The sequence below is a fragment of the Hippoglossus hippoglossus genome, chromosome 7 (genome assembly GCF_009819705.1).
Source record: "Hippoglossus hippoglossus isolate fHipHip1 chromosome 7, fHipHip1.pri, whole genome shotgun sequence".
In the NCBI taxonomy this organism is placed as follows: domain Eukaryota; kingdom Metazoa; phylum Chordata; class Actinopteri; order Pleuronectiformes; family Pleuronectidae; genus Hippoglossus; species Hippoglossus hippoglossus.
The window spans coordinates 826123-843315 of record NC_047157.1 but is presented as its reverse complement, the minus strand read 5'-3'; the positions used below and the strand labels follow the sequence as shown (position 1 = coordinate 843315).

The following is a 17193-nucleotide window of genomic DNA, read 5'->3' as shown; positions in this document are numbered from 1 at the left end:
TAGTTTGGACTCGATTGGACCAAATATTTCTGAGATACAGAACCTCGTGTTTTGATGGCGTGTAATCAAACTTTGAGGCAACGCCACGGTCACACCGTGTGACGAAAAATCGATCTTTGAGTTAGTTTTTATCTCCATCTTGTTTAGATGACACTCATCTCAATTTGAAGTTAATCTGATGAAAGCCCTACGACAAGTACTTCAAAGTAAAAATGTGGAAAATGTGGAAAATGGCCACTAAAGTCAAAATGGCGGGCTTCCTGTTTGGTCTAGCATATCTATCCAAGAGACTTATTTGTTTGTTATGAAAAGACACATGTCCCTATCGATTTTTTAAACATGTCGGCCAATCGTAGTGCCGGGGCTGCACTTTAGGGGGCGCTAGTCAGTTATTTTGCCACGCCTATTCCTTAAAACCATCTGAATGTCTGCAGGGGGGGGCTGTTGCTACACAAATGTAGTTTGAGGGAGGTTGAACCTCCAACACCGAAGTTATAGTAATTTTGTGTGTCACGGCGAGTTGATGAAATTTGACGCCACGCCACTATTATGGCGTTTGACGAAAAGTCACAGTAATGTTATGCCTTCATTATCAATGTCTGGAGACCCATTTGACACAGGTTGACATGGCTGCGAGCAGTGGGTGAGGAGGAATACCTCCAAGTGTAAGACGTTCCAAAAACAAGACATTTCCTGTTGCCACCAGGGGGCGCTGTGATTTTAAGTCATGATTTCTATGTAGATGTCATCAGGCCGGGACTCTTGTCTTACATGTCTAGTTTGGACTCGATTGGACCATGTATGTCCGAGATACAGAACCTCGTGTTTTGATGGCGTGTAATCAAACTTAGATGCCACGCCACGGTCACACCATGTGACGAAAAATCGATCTTTGGTGTAGTTTTCATCTGCATCTTGTTGTGATGACATGCATCTCCATATGAAGTTGATCTGATGAAAGCCCTGGGACAAGTACATCAAAGTAAAAATGTGGAAAATGGCCAATATGGCCACTAAAGTCCAAATGGCGGGCTTCCTGTTGCTTTTTTCCAATTGCACCTCTGACCTTTTTTGTTTGTCTGGTCATGATACACCTGGGCTACGATTTTTGTGAAGATCGGTGAAAGCTAACTGAGGGGCTTTTCCTTAGATGGCGCTGTTGAGCCATTTTTCCACGGCCATTTCAAATTACTCCAGAATACAATTACTTTTTGGGGTTTTGAATTCCCTGCAAATTTTGGTAACAATTTGAGCATGTCTAGGCCCTGAAAAAGCCCCAAAAGGGAAATACAAATCCTTCGAAATACAATAGGGCCTCCCACCGGAGGTGCTCGGGCCCTAATAATAATTAATGAATAATAAGTATTTTTGTTAATAATAATCACAATAATAATAATAACTAGGGCTACGTTGTAGCACTAACGGGCCCGAGCACAGGCATTTTGAAGCCTGTTGCGGTTAGTGGAGAGAGCGATCAATGACCAAGCGCACGTCTCCGCGTTGCACGCGTTTTGCGCACTGCGGCAAGGATAAACGCTTCACTTCCTGCGTCCGTCACGCGATGACTATCCTTGCCTGCTAATTGCTCATTACGGTCCACGCTATCATTTGCACATCACACTGAAAATGTTATGTAAATCGAGTGATAGTTGTAAAACAAAGCTTACTTCCTGTTGCCAGAAGGTGGCGCCATCACTATTATTACGTACAGACTAATAGATCTGTTCAAGTAGGGGCTCTGAGGTAGCGTGAGCAATTTTGTGTCAATTGGACAATGTTACCACAACTTCATTTTCACACTGATCAGTAGGTGGCGCTATGACCCTGAACTAATATTAATATATGGAGCTGTTCAGGTCAGGATTGTGATCATAGGTCAGCAGTTCGGAGCCAGTTGGATAATGCAGAGTGGATTTACAAAGTACTTCCTGTTTCATGGCGAATCAGTAGGTGGCGCTATGACACTGAGGAAATACTGACACATAGAGCTGTTCAGGCTTGGACTCTGATCATGTGACAGAATTTTGGTAGTGATAGGACAATGCACAGTGGAGTTATGACAACATCGTCTCCTTTGGCGAAGGATGAACCTTCGCCGCACCGCAATGTTTACACGGTTTGAGAAAATGTCACAATTCTCACCATGGTCCAATGACTTGACTGAGCTCTTTTGAGCTGTATATTGTAAAGCAGCCAGGAGCAGTGCATCAAAGTATAAAACATGTCACTTCCTGTAGCCAGCAGGGGGGGCTTTGACGACAAGTCAATATTGACACATGGATCTGATCAGGGCGGGACTGTGAATGTGTGAATGAGGTTTGAGGCTGATGGAACAATGCACAGAGGAGTTATATGAAATCCCTCTTTTTTGGCGAATCATCAAAATTCTACGCCACGCCACGGTCAGAGCGTGTAACGTACACTTAAAAATTGTCATTTTACTCTTAATCATGAACTAAAGTTATCTCTCAACATTAATTGACAAACATCCATAAGTTTAATTTAGTTTGTAACATATTAACAATGTGTGAACGAACTCTTCAGCCCTGGGGTGAAGAGTTTGTGCCTTGGGCAAACCATGGTCTTACACTGCCCTCTAGTGACCAATATTGCAGGTGCAGCTCAATCATCTTGATTTGACTCATCAAACTTTAACGCCACGTCACGGTCACACGTGTGATAAAATCAAATATACCAAAACCTAGGGGCTGCGTTCCAGGGGGCGCTGTTGAGCCATTTTGCCACGCCCATTTCAAATTACTCCAGAATAGTAAAATTACCGTAGGTCTTGAATTTCCTGCAAAGTTTCATGATCTTTTGAGCATGTCTAGGCCCTGAAAAAGTCCCCCAAAGGGTAATAATAATAATAATAATAATAATAAAAATCCTTTCAATTTCAATAGGGCCTCCCACCGTCGGTGCTCGGGTGAAATCTGATGAAAGCCCTACGACAAGTTCGTCAAAGTAAAAATGTGGAAAATGGCCATTAAAGTCAAAATGGCGGGCTTCCTGTTGCTTTTTCCAATTGCACCTCTGACCTTTTTTGTTTGTCTGGTCATGATACACCTGGGCTACGATTTTTGTGAAGATTGGTGATAACTGAGGGTCTTTTCCTTAGATGGCGCTGTTGAGCCATTTTTCCACGCCCATTTCAAATTACTCCAGAATACAATTACTTTTTGGGGTTTTGAATTCCCTGCAAACTTTGGTAACAATTTGAGCATGTCTAGGCCCTGAAAAAGCCCCAAAAGGGAAATACAAATCCTTCGAAATACAATAGGGCCTTCCACCGGAGGTGCTCGGGCCCTAATAATAAATACCTGCAAAGAACAAATTACAGATAAAAAAACATTGGTGAATGTCAGAATCTTTGTAAAAACTGTGTAAGTGAACGCACCGTTACCCCAGGGAAGGGGTCAGCAACCCGCGGCTCTGGAGCCGCATGCGGCTCTTCAGCCCCTCTCCAGTTGCTCCCTGTACAGTGTTCTGCATGTCGTGCATATTTTGCGCAAACGGTGAACTTAACGAATCAGTTTTCATATGATGAACGTGAACGTGAGTGAACGTCACGTTAATTTTTTAAATCATCATAGTATCAGGCCATCATGGAATACCAGGAGCGGGCGAATGTGTGTGTGTGTGTGTGCTCCCAGACAGCGCACACACACACACAGGCCCCGGAGCAATAAAATGTCAACAGTTTTCTTTGTCATTCTATAATTTCATAAATGCAACAAACTATAGTTTTAATATATATAGTATAACTATATATAAAACTTTATAAGCTGTGTTATCGAATATGTTTTGCGGCTCCAGACAAATTTTACTTGGGGGAAGAGGGGGCAAAATGGCTCTTTTGATAGTAAAGGTTGCCTACCCCTGCCCCAGGGGAAGTCTCAACACGATGCTGCATGAGTGTTGTGCGTCCTGGCAAGGGGGAGAACACGTCAGCGAAACGCTGCTGCAACATGGCCATCTCCGCTCTCTGGGGTGGGGAGAGATGGTTATCACAAGGGAGCGAGGCCGGATTGATGGAATTTGGCACCTCAGGCCCCAACTCATCTCTTTCACTTACCAGCGACACGGGCTCTGCCTCTCTCCATGCTTTCAGGAGGTTGAGGTGGTATATTTGTGTGGCTCAGCCCCTGTCAGACTGCACAACCTCATAATCGACCTCCACCACTCGCTGTGTGACCACGAAGGGCCCTTGCCACCTAGCGAGTAATTTAGAGGTAGAAGAGGGAACCCATACAAGTACCTTGGCCTGGAGCAAATTCTCACGTGATAACTACCCAAGTGTGTGGAGTTTTGCTCACAGGTCCAGGACGTACTGAATTTCGTTGGTACTGGGACCTTCCTCACAGTTTTCTCTTGGTAGGTCCAGTACGCCCTGTGGTTTTCTGCCAAATAGCAGCTCAAAGGGAGAAAATCCAGTAGAGGCCTGGGGCACCTCCCGCACTGCAAACAACAGAGGGGCAAGCCATTTATCCCAATTACGTTCGTTCGTATGTTAATTGGGAAAAACTGAAACACGCTTTGAACAATATAAGAACACAGATGGGATTAATTCTGCTGTTTAAGAACGCAAAATTAATCTGATGTAGAGTTTTCTTAGAAAAATAGAAGAACAAATTTAAGAAAATTCTTAAGAAGATATTGGTAAGTGAGGCCCATTGCCTTGTGAGCTTGCTTGTAGATGGCAAGACCATGGTTCACACAACCAATGATTGGAACAAGGTTGTCTTTGCAATGGGGGAGCTGGGAGAGATCCTCCACAGATTTGTCACATACATATGTCAATGCCCTGATATCACAACCCATCACGCTGTATGCTGTAGCAGTGCCTATATTCATCAAATACTTGATGGCCATGAATGTTACTAAAAGTAGCATAAAGAAAACACTCACCTGAAGGCTGTATGGTACTTGGCTCTGTATAGGGATCCGTCCTTGCCCTTTGAAGGCACATCTTTCCCAGTGAACACTAAAGCTGCTTTCAGACATGAAATGAACTCTGCAAATTGTCTGTATTTTCTCCGGAGGAGGTGCATGTGTGAACGCATATGTCATGAGATTTGGCTGATGATGCTTCTCACATGCAAAAAAAAGGCAATATCTCCCAGGAAAAAAATGGTGACACACACGTAGAAGACAACGACAAAGTCTAGCGAGCTTGACTTTGTCCGACGCCAGTGTCTGTGTGTTCTAAAGAAAATCATGTGATCTTCACTGACGAGTTAATATGTCGCTTCCTGCAGCTGTCTGCTGCACCTGGCTGCACCACCCTTCACCTGAATTTTGCAGAGGATTTGATGCTGTTGTGAACACGTCTGTGCAGAGAAGCCCCCGCTGCATTGTACATGTGTGAAAGGCAAACTCAAGAGCTACTTCTCCGGATTTTACCCACAAGTCATGTCTGAAAACGTGCTATACAGATGAAGTATTTTGGTGCAGTTGTCAGGTCCATTGGATTTTGCCAGTTCACTAATGTTCACAATCAGGTGATGCCTTGATTGGTTGTTGTGCTTTAGGATAAAGAAAATATTTAACTACAGCTGACTTGTATCCCAGTTTACCAGCATACAGAACAAAGGAGTCTCAACCTGGTTTGACAACAGCTCACGGATCTCAAATGTGGTCACATAAAACAAAATATTGTGTGAGTTGTGGTATATTTTAGGGCACCATGTATTAGTATCAGTTTCAATTGTAGGACCAACCTAAAACAAGCTTTCCCCCCAGCCTATAAATTATCTAATTAAAATGCTTGTGGTGAGAAAGGCTAACAGATGAGTCATATACATTTCAAAATACTCACATTGTCATCAGATGAGAACAGCAGAGGCTTTGCCTGATATATATATGTCAATTTGGTGCCGACCCAAATAAAAATCTGGCTCTAGTGAATTTAAATGTGTTTTCACAAGGCGACTGTAGAGCCTTGGCGGAGGTATTCACTCTACTGAGTGTCATTCTAGTTTTCCTCATTTACCAGGAACGGTTTGAAGCTACTCTGCTTCCTTGTTGCAAGTTCACCTATGATATATCAATGGGAGAAGCCACCACAAGCTCTCCTGAGCCTTGACTGTGTCAGCATTGTACAAATCAGTTCTTTTTTGGCATTATCTTAACGTTCCTCAAGTTGTGGAAAATTGAAAACTATTAAGTGGAAGTTGTTATGTACCAATCATGTTAAAATCATGTAAAAAAAACAACAACAATCAATTAATTTGACCACCTCCTACTATATTCTTGGTTGTTATGGTTTCTATGGTGCTAAAGCTACACAGTAAATGGGTGCATTTGTCTCTGTCTGGTGATTAGTTCAAAAGTCAGGTCAAGACCAAACAGACCTTTTTTTTTTTTTACAAAGTTTCCAGCTTGGAACATCAAAATTTGCTTACTTTACACGTTTTTATGATATGAATATTGAAAAACTGAAAATAAAATAAAGGGGGGTTAGTTGTTGTATGGTTGCTAGATGTCACTAACACACATACTGATGCCAAGATAATATTGTAGGTCTGCCCAGTCCCAACCTCTCTGAGCTCAATTGTAAGGTAATTACTGTTATTGCGAACTCAATAGCACAGGCCTTCTAATTCACTGTTGTTTCTGATTCTTTTCAGGCTCCTGGAGAGAATCAGGAGGTGAGACAACACATTACACCGACAAAGGGACCCATCTCAAAATGGGGCAATGTGGATTAAGGTGTTCCCGTTCCTTGTGAACTACGAAAAGGAAGCAACCACGAGGACGAAGGAACTGATAGCAGACGGAGGAGGTGGCAGGGGAGTGGTGGATTTGGTGTTTGAAGAGAAGGTGGTATGGGTGGGGGGACATTCAGAATGGCCCATGGAAACGAGACCAGTGAAGGGCCTCCTGGGCCCATGGCAGCAGTGGTGGCTACTGCAGGAGGTATGGTAGCAGAGAGTCCTTCCTCTGCTGTGTCTACCTATATCAAACTGGTGCTACTGGGGCTGATCATCTGCATTAGCCTGGTGGGGAACCTGGTGGTATCTCTGTTAGTACTGCGGGACCGGGCCCTGCACAAAGCACCTTATTACTTCCTGCTGGACCTGTGCCTGGCAGACACCATTCGCTCAGCTATCTGCTTCCCTTTTGTTCTGGTGTCAATAAAGAACGGCTCAGCCTGGACCTACAGTGTTCTAAGCTGCAAGGTAGTGGCCTTCATGGCAGTCCTCTTCTGTTTCCATGCTGCCTTCATGCTGTTCTGCATCAGCGTAACACGCTACATGGCTATTGCACACCACCGCTTTTACTCAAAGCGAATGACATTCTGGACATGTGTGGCAGTGGTGTGTATGGTGTGGACACTGTCTGTGGCGATGGCATTCCCACCAGTTTTTGACGTGGGTACCTACAAGTTCATTCGCGAGGAGGACCAGTGCATCTTTGAGCATCGCTATTTCAAGGCTAATGATACACTCGGCTTCATGTTAATGCTGGCTGTTCTCATTCTAGCCACACATGTTGTCTACATGAAGTTACTTCTCTTTGAATACAAGCACCGTAAAATGAAACCAGTCCAGATGGTGCCAGCCATCAGTCAGAACTGGACCTTTCACGGACCAGGGGCTACTGGTCAAGCGGCAGCCAACTGGATTGCAGGCTTTGGCAGGGGCCCGATGCCGCCAACTTTGCTTGGAATCCGGCAGAACTTGCACAACCAGAACCGGCGCCTGTTGGGCATGGAGGAGTTCAAAGCAGAGAAGCAGCTTGGCAGGATGTTTTATGTGATCACCCTTCTGTTCCTGGTTCTGTGGTCTCCTTACATAGTGGCTTGCTATTGGAGAGTGTTTGTCAAGGCTTGCACAATACCACACAGGTACCTCTCCACAACCGTGTGGATGAGTTTCGCTCAAGCCGGGGTCAACCCTATTGTCTGTTTCTTCCTTAACAAAGACTTGAAGATAGGGCTCCTTTCCCATCTACCAGCCTGCTGCAGGACTAAACCTCATCTGCCACGAGAGCCTTATTGTGTCATTTAAGTAGAGATGATGATCTAAACATGGAGAAAAACCAAGGGCCAACCAATAGATGTGTTGTGGGAGTGTTTACTGTAGTAATTGATTAAATGCAAGCTACATTTACAGAGATGGTGGTAACTGGTGAGTGCAATGGGAAAAACACTGGAATGTTAAGCATGTATTTCCATCTACCAAAATCCTTTTCACTCAAAATAAGAACATACGTGGAGTAAGACGTTGACTTTTGATAAGGAGAAAAATACTTTTAATAGCTACATAATGCAAATAATAATGCAGTCACTGTGGAAACCAAGCCAGACAAATAACTATCAACAAATTACAAACGCTGCTTCATAAACAACATAAAAAACATGTTGATTGATGATTGACAAGGATGTTTGTTGTTTTGGTCACATGAGACAACTAAAGATTTGAACCGGGGACGCTGCCATTAATTTTAAGCCCAAACTGCACCTTTTTAATTAGTATTTAATTTTTAGTAGTTGAAAACATGACTTAAAAAATTGAATTGCTGTGAGTTGAAGGTTTTGATTTTCAGAGGCAACGCTCAATCCAAAGGGTCTGTCCAGTTATCTACCCATGTAGAAACACAAAGAATTAAGCTTGGGTTTTTATAATCACTTATCTTACCTTAAAAAATCTGTTTTAAAGTTGGTAAACATTTGAAATGTTGAAATACATTATGTCACATTTTGGCTTTGAAATCAAATCAGTTCTGAGAAAATGGGGTGAGTTGAATTTGAGACAGGAAACAAAAGCAGCATCAAAAAGTCTATTTCTGAATACTGGGTCTTTTGATTCAGGACCCAGTTAGATTTAAACTTATCTTATGTTTGTAATCAAATAAAAGTACATCTATAAATGCCCGTCCCTCAATTAAGAAGTCACTATTCTACAATATCACTATTTCTTTTGTATGCAAACACATCAGCGCCAGGGACTGACTGATGATGTATTTTCTTTGATCTCATGTGTGTTTACTGTGTACTACTACTACTACTTTACTACTTGTCTGTTACTCTGACTCTACAGACAACTGCAGGTACTCCAGTATTACAGTACGTACGATTTTCATTATGTGCGTCACTTGAAGATAAGAGATAAAACCTGATCAGCTGAGTTAATAGTAAGTAAGTAGAGTTTTCACTAACACAGCTTGTTATAACATATGATTTGAAACTGAACTCAGTGCCCAGTTGCATTAGATGTTTCTTGTTCCATTTTTCATAACTGATACTTGAATTTACATAAGGTGCAAGAAAATCTCCCTACCAGCTCTAACTAAGACTGAGGATGTGTTGGAAATCTCATTGGCTATCTAGTGCACTTCATGTGCTTGATGCTAATCTCCAAATATTTATAATATTTCAGTTCATAATGTATGTAATTCACTTAAAAACTAAATCCCACAGTAGAACTAAAGCTTTCACATGGTCATGCTATCAGCTAATCATAAGCTTATTTTTTGTTAAAAGTCCAATAATTCAGTAACTGCAGTTCACTCTGCGGCCTGCAGAAATTATGCCCACATTTGTACCTGATGTGCTGACGTCTACTAGGCATGTGGGAATAATGTCTCAGTCTTATCTCTCAGCCACCATTATTTTCTAAGCCTATTAAAAGCATTACATTTACGTGTGAATATATATATATATATTCACACGTAAATATATATATACATTATATACCTGTATGTGTTGATTTTAACTTAATATTAAATGAATAATTTTGTTACCAACTTTATCTTTATGTACAAACAGCAAAAAACCTATTTGAAGTCTGTAAGCAGTAGAGGAATGTATAAATGTATGAATCAGGTGGTAATAAAATAACTATGGGTCCTACTTAAATGTAGGTACAGTGGAGAAATAGAAGACAGCAAAATGGAGTAACAATTGCAAAAAGAGGAAAATAGAAAAGAATCATAACAGACGTTTAAAGGTTCAGTGTGTAGAATTTAGTGGTGAAGTTGTATGTTGCAGCTGAATACCCCTCACCTCACCCTCCCCTTTCTAAACATGAAAGAGAACCTGTGGTAGCCTTCAGTTGTCATAAAAACTCAAAAGGTGTTTAGTGTGTCCAGTCTGGGCTACTGTAAAAAAAAAACAACGAGGCGGCCTCCATAGAGGACCTGCTACTGATGTAAATATAAGGCATTTAAATATAAAGGGCCCATTCTGAGGTAAAGAAAAAAACAATTCATCTAATTTAGATGATTACATACTTTAGATGAAAACATCACTAGGATTATTTTGTCTTCAATTTCTGCCAATAGATCCCTTTCACCTAAATCTTACACACTGGACCTTTAAGTAAAGTAATGTTAACAGTGGCAACTTTGTTGTTTTCTAAACTGTATATTATATTCATTTCTCCATTCCTCTAAAATGTGTATTAGTTAATCCTTTGTTCCTCATAGACTTGTTTTCCTCCACTATACCAACATAGAAAATGAAGTGGTCATTATGTATGACTGAAGCCTTTTCAGACATGACCTGTGGAGGAACTCCAGAGAATTGGGTCCGCACTTTCTCCACAGTTAGCGGGAGTTTCTCTGCAGAAATGTGTTCACAACAAAAAACTCTCCAAAGGATCCAGGGGAGGGGTGGTCCAGCAGGCAGAGGCAGGATGTAACATATTAATTCCGCTGCAGAGATCACATGATTTTGTTTACAGCACATCAACATTAGCAGCAGCTCTTCGTCTATGTCTTCTCCATGTACGGTTCAGCTTTTTCATCCTGAAATATTTGTTTTCTTTTTGTCTTCTTAATTTTTGCGTCTGTTAAATGTTCAAAACATTGTCAATGCACCCACGGCGAATTCAGTGGAGGATCTCCTGTTGTGTTCTCACATCAGATTCTTCTGACTTTCTGCTGACTTTTTACCAGGGGGCCAGGCAGAGAGAGTCCACAGAAAGTCTGGAGGCTCTCACTCTGACTTGTGTTCACACGTACATCTCCTCCGGAGCAAGTGCGAAGGATCTCTGGAGTTCAGTGCATGTCTGAAAGCAGCTTAAGTGAACGAAGGAGTGATTTCTAACAGTCCAGCAAATTTAAATCTTGAACTCTTCACAAAGTTTTCGTGTCTATTTTTCAAACTGCCAAAGAGGAGATTACACTGAGGAGATTGTGATTACGTGATTGATAAACCAAAGTAAAACACTGCAAAGTATGACACAGATGTGACAAAGCCTTTAGGAGTTTCTGTTACCAGTCATTTTGACACATTTTCACAACAAACCTACAAACTACATTTTTATTGTATATATTTTTTAAAGGACAAATCATAAGTCACACGTGGAAAACAGTTCTTGGAGAGAAGTGAAGAGGGACTATGTAACTGGGCACTGAATACAATCTAGCTCTGCAATCACTTGTTCAGGGACAGTCACTCTCAATGCCACATTACCTCCTGTCTGCAGCATGTCCTGTCCACTCAGAGTGTAGCTGTCCGAACAGCCCCGCAGGAGAAGATTCACACACCATGGTGTTGCTCTGTAAAACCAGATTGAAGCACTCACAGCAGCTTCCTGGTGTGAGGTGATAGAAGCTAATTTCACTCCATTTCAGGATCAAAATTACTGAATCCAACTGACTTTTCTATGATGTTTTTACCTTTTAGGTCAAAAGTCTAAACTTCAACTATGTCAAACTGGTAAAAAAAAAAAAAAAATCTGGTCAGAATCATGACATATCCAAAACTTGAATCACTCAAAAAGTTGTGAGGTTAAAAATACAGTTCAGTTCAAATCACAAAATCCATGATGGCTGAAATTGGATAATCTGGAGTCAACTTGATGTTAAGATCATACAGTGGAGCTGATTCATATCATCAATGCTGAAGGGATGATGATGCAGTAGCAGACATACCTACTGCTTTATTTTTGCACATATCTAATTCAATTAATTAACTGTGCTTCTTCCTTGTTCCTCTCTAAAAATTATTTGTAACCTGAATGGAATGAAGGTGGAAGTAAGGGAAAGGGCGCAGAGGCTGTAATTTGTCTGTGAATGTCTGAAAACATGCCAGTTCCTAGACCGGAAGGGAAAGTGTGTTTTGGGAATATTCTTGCCCCTTTGTCGTGGTATTTCTGACACAAAGAATCACTTGTGTTATTTGTGTTTTTTTTAATTATGGCCTTACTCCATAAAAACGTCAAACCAATGCAACAAAGAGTAGAGAAATGTCTCTTCTGTATGTACAGAAGTCATTCAAAAAGAGGAGACAACACTGTGTACACTACTTCCCATCACAACCTGGTGGGACTGTGGTCCCGGACAGTTGATGGGAAAGAACATTGACAGGCGTATAAGTGACTATTTTCTATCGCAGCTCGATGATGTGAGTGCTCTGCATTATTTTGGAATTGTTTTCAGCCCTGATTTCCTCCTGGGGAGTGAAGGGAAAATGACAGGTCTTTCCATTTTCATTTCTGAGACACAGTTAATGCTGGAGAGAGCGGACAGTGCTTTTTTAAGTTGCCTCAGGCAGATTATCTTTTGTAGGTTTACTGTGACCTCTGTACTATTTAGTGTGTATTATATTGACAGCAAACTAACTTTGAATTGCAACAGAAGAGTTCATGATCTTTTCATTTCTACTGTGACTCTGTGTGCGTGTGTCTGAGAGAGAGAGAGAGAGAGAGGAAAGCGAGAGGGAAAATATTGAGCGAATATACAGATATATTACATTTTGAAGATATAATTTCTGCAAATGCCCCCTCACGTTGACCCCTTTTCTCATACAAACTACATACTGAATGTGTTCTCAAAATAATGAGGTTTACTATAGGTCCCTTAAAAAAAATAAAAAAAAATACATGTATCGGGTTATTATGAATTGGATTTTTTTGTACATATTTAGGGACCATGAAGGTTATAAAGCTTGCGATAAAGCATCCAGACAAACCAAATGTGATTGCATACCCTGGCATCTTTCTGAATGTTTCATTATTAAATTATGTCAAACTACAATCGTCATAATGATAAATAATCGAAAATTGTACGTACAAAGTAGTTTCAGTTTCACATCAGGTCAGCAGGATAACCTATTCATCTTGGTTCTTTTTCATCAGCCCTGTGATTGATAACAACACTGAAGCTGAACACAGTGACATCACAAAGACTGATGATCCGACAGGTTGGAAACAAACCAAATGTATCTGGAGGAGAAAAAAGTTAAACCGTAAAATGTTGCAAGAAACTGTTTACACACCCACTTCCTGCTTCGACATTTAATGAGCGGTATCCCTTTGACCTTCAAACAAAGTGGTTCTGGTAATCTGAATTAATAAAGAAGTTAAGGAAATCTGAATAAAACTGGTTTAGGTCATCTGAATAATCTGTTGGTTTCCATTCCACTGTCTGATCATCCGCTGGTGTTTCTTTTGGTCAAACTTTGATTGTAGTCATGTTGCTGTGTTCCCAGATCTGAAGAAACCAACAGACATGACTGCTCAAATTACAAATAAAAAAAATAAAGTTATAATGAAGTGCAACGATCTTTAAATGTTTGCCTATTGTGTCAGAGATGCATGAGTTGAACTTATCACCAGCAGCAATCGTCAGTTTATAGTTAAAACTTCTGCTTGATGCTTCATCACAAAGTAGCTGGGTGACTTCTGACTTCTAAGCTAGTGTGGAGCTCTTAAAGTCCCAAAAGGATGGCATTTCCTTATCGGGATGAGAAAATACAATCATATCTGTGCTCAAGATCAAAGGAAATATTATCTCTCAGGACGTTGTAAAGAAGCATGCTTCATTTTGAAACCTAAAAACGATCACCCGTTTTTGGGTCAAAGATGGCTGACGATCTAAACTTTGTTGTTTACAGGAACTTAACACATTATTTGTAATGACGCAGAAGGTTTGCTGTTATGTTTGCAGGTGGGACTCTGCCCAGCAGTAGATGAGCCAGATGTCAATCTGTGAATATCCAAATGAACACTGGTTGTTCTGCTGTGTATCACATCATTAACTCATGCCAATGATCTAAAGACAAAAGGATTGTCTCAGTTCTTCCTGCAGTCAGCCATAAAAATACCACAAGGTTTCCACTGGAAATCATAGAGGCAGAACAAGTGGTTGAGCTGCCTATTACGCATGTATTGGGCGATTTAAGATTTTTGTAATGAAAATAAATTTCATTTGAAATGATACGAATATTACTATGATTACCTGTGTCAGCTTCTCCCTACCATTCCTGCGCATTCAATTCAAAGTTATATTTTGAGGACATTTATAATATATATTTAACATTGTGTTTTGGAGACTGGCTGGCTGATGATGTTTCTATGGGTAACACATTCTTTGGCAGAAAGCACTCTGCGATTTTTTAAATGTTATTTATTTCCATATTTACAGTTTCTAATCTTGATGACCACTCAAAGCACTTTACATTACAGTTTATTGCCATCCACCCATTCAAACACATTCCTACAGTGCATCAATGGGCATGAGTAGTGAGGAAACAATTTTCCCATCACCATCAGATAGCACAATTCGGTCAGGGAATAAAAGCCATGAGTGATCCAGATTGTTCCTGAAAGCACAGTCAAGCTTAATGAGACCCAGACACAGGCCATCTAGCTGATATGGCTTATTCACCTTCAGTCACAACCACCACCTGTGTCTTTTCACTGCAGCTCATGAAGTCCTTATCCTCCACAAATCCAGCAAATGCCCAAATGTTTATTCTGTGAGACCAGGAGTGGGCGGAGAGAATTACCTGTCACAGGGGAGGAGACTAGAGAAGGGGAAGCAATATAAGGGCTGGGTGTGTCCTCTTCAAGTCCCTTTGTTTGGGACCATGCTGCTACACCAACCAAGCTATATTGTTACCAAGCAGGCAGAACCATCAAAGAGAACCTGACCAAAGGAAGGCCTGAAGCATTACTTAACCTAGAGGATGCATTAATATAAATCATCCACTATACCATCCTTTCTTCCCTTCCTCCTTCCCTTCATCAACCTCACCACTAATAAATGGTTAAATGGCTCTTGGATCCTCACCAGCTAGAGGTTCTATGGTCCAGTAATACGGCACAACCAAATCATATATACTTTATGGGCTTTTTTTCACTGATTTAACTTTATTCTACTCCAAATATGTGTTAATCCTTATTCAACAGATCCCCCCAAAAAATGTTCTGCATTTTGAGTTAATTTCGCTTCATGTTTATACACTAAAGTTAAAAAAAAAAGAAATAACTTCTGACTGATGTCAACATTTTAATGTGTCGTAAAGTCAGAATAGGAATTTTCTCAGGTTTGATTCCAGGTGGAGCCAGTTCTTTGAACTAAAACGTTCACTCAATGTGATGTTTGAACTTCACTTTACTGTACTTCGGGAATTTTCCATTTAATGGTCAATGAAGACCATCCGTCCATCCACCCATCAATCCACACCAGCAGATCTCACTGCGTGTGTCTCTGTGAGCGAGTGAGTGGGGGCGGAACTCCAGGGCCCTTGCTACACACACACACACACACATTTTCGCCTGCTCCTGGTATTTCACGATTGCCTGATACGATGATGATTCTCACGTCACTCATGTTCACGTTCCTCGTTCACAAAAAATATGAACGAGTTCAATGCACAGCACTGACTACAGGGCTCCAGAGTGCGACCATTTTAATCTGTGAAGTGCGACAAAAAAAATTCCTTTTCCGCACCTGTGCGCCAGACAGAACTGGTCTGTCCCTGTATTTGATCGAGTTCTGTCGCTTTCTCTTCTCATCTCCTCGGCAGTTTCCTCTCACACAGACCCCAGACCTGGCCCCGCCCCCACTCACTCACACACTGACGCACATGACCAACGCTGTATAACCTCCCTCCACACTCCTGCTGACCTGCTCTCACTTCATCAGATAAATGTGAAAAAAACGCACATCCATCATTGTGTAGAGCAGTGGTTTTCAAACATTTTTTTCCCAAGGCACACCAAAGGGCAAGCTCAAATCGCAAGGCACACCTGTAATCTTATTCATGCAAAACCCTTGTTATCATCCATTTTTACCTGCATTTCTTTCTCTTTTTTTTGTTGCTCTTTTTCACACTTTAATGTGTCACACACTTATAATTCCCACCATCTTTCAACTGCGCCAACGGCTACAATTAGGGTTTCGAAGGTTTTTTAAAGGTAAAGAAAGTACCTCTGTATTGAGAAATGTGTGCATAAAACCGGACGGTTCATGTCCTAATAACCTGTGATGAGTGTCGGTGTTTATCATTGGAGGAGGAAGGTTTTTCTGTGCTTGCCCTAAATTTCAATTTAACACCTGGCTTTATGAGCATTACTTTGGGACAGCCAACCATGAGCAAATATAACAAACTGTATATTAGGATGGATGAGTTGCCAGCTTCCCAAAAGTAAAGACAAAGTGCATTGATTGTCCACTGGCTGCAGAACCATAGACTGTATATAAAGAGTGCAGAACATGTCATAAAGGTCACCTCCTCCATGTTAGCAGATTGAACATGGGCCAAACTAAAAGTCAAAGTTTATGTCAAAGGATTTTTTCCTCAAAGATTGTTTCTGTCAATGTCGGTCATTGTACAATGTATGAAAAAAACCACACCTGCTAAGTAAATCATTCAAACACATAACCCACACAGGTGAACAATCATAAAGAAAATTCAGCTACATTTAATGACATTTTTTTTAAAACAGAGACACAGATAAACCAGGTCGGATGAACGCAAATTTTTAAAAAGCTCTGCACTCAACGTCTAACACACAAATAATAAATAAGTTGAGAGTATAACTGTTTGAGGACTCACTGACAAAAATAATTCTGAAGTAGACTACTGTACATATCAAGAAAACGGTCATTCATCAAATTATAATAAACATTTATTAATCACAATATGGAGAGAGCAGATAAAACTGACTGTTAAGAGCATTTCATCTGCCTAATAATTCCAGAAATCTGTCTGTCACAGATCTTTGTTCCGCACCTTTCAGTTTCTCCAGCTAATCTTTATTTGCAGTGGCTTACATACTAAAGGTAACTTTTAAAGTTTGAGACAGAAAGCTGCCACCAGCATTAACAGGCCAAGTAAACAGCCCATTCCAAACAGGCACTAAACAAGTTATATTATAATGGGAGGAATTAAAAGTCAATCATTTTGAGTATTATGTTAGCTGTATCTTTTCTGAATCAACAGTGGAATCATGT

The 17193-nt window shown here is 40.9% G+C and overlaps 1 protein-coding gene across 1 annotated transcript in view; it reads left to right on the top strand.

Annotated features, from left to right (window-relative positions):
- The window catches only part of gpr173 (G protein-coupled receptor 173), a 36387-nt gene extending 27703 nt beyond the window's left edge, over positions 1 to 8684 (top strand). Inside the window, exon 2 of the mRNA XM_034591476.1 lies at positions 6630 to 8684. Coding sequence (XP_034447367.1) covers positions 6828 to 8012 — 1185 coding nt within the window. The 5' untranslated portion in view covers positions 6630 to 6827 and the 3' untranslated portion in view covers positions 8013 to 8684. The remainder of the gene's footprint in view (positions 1 to 6629) is intronic.
- The last annotated feature ends 8509 nt before the right edge of the window (positions 8685 to 17193 follow it).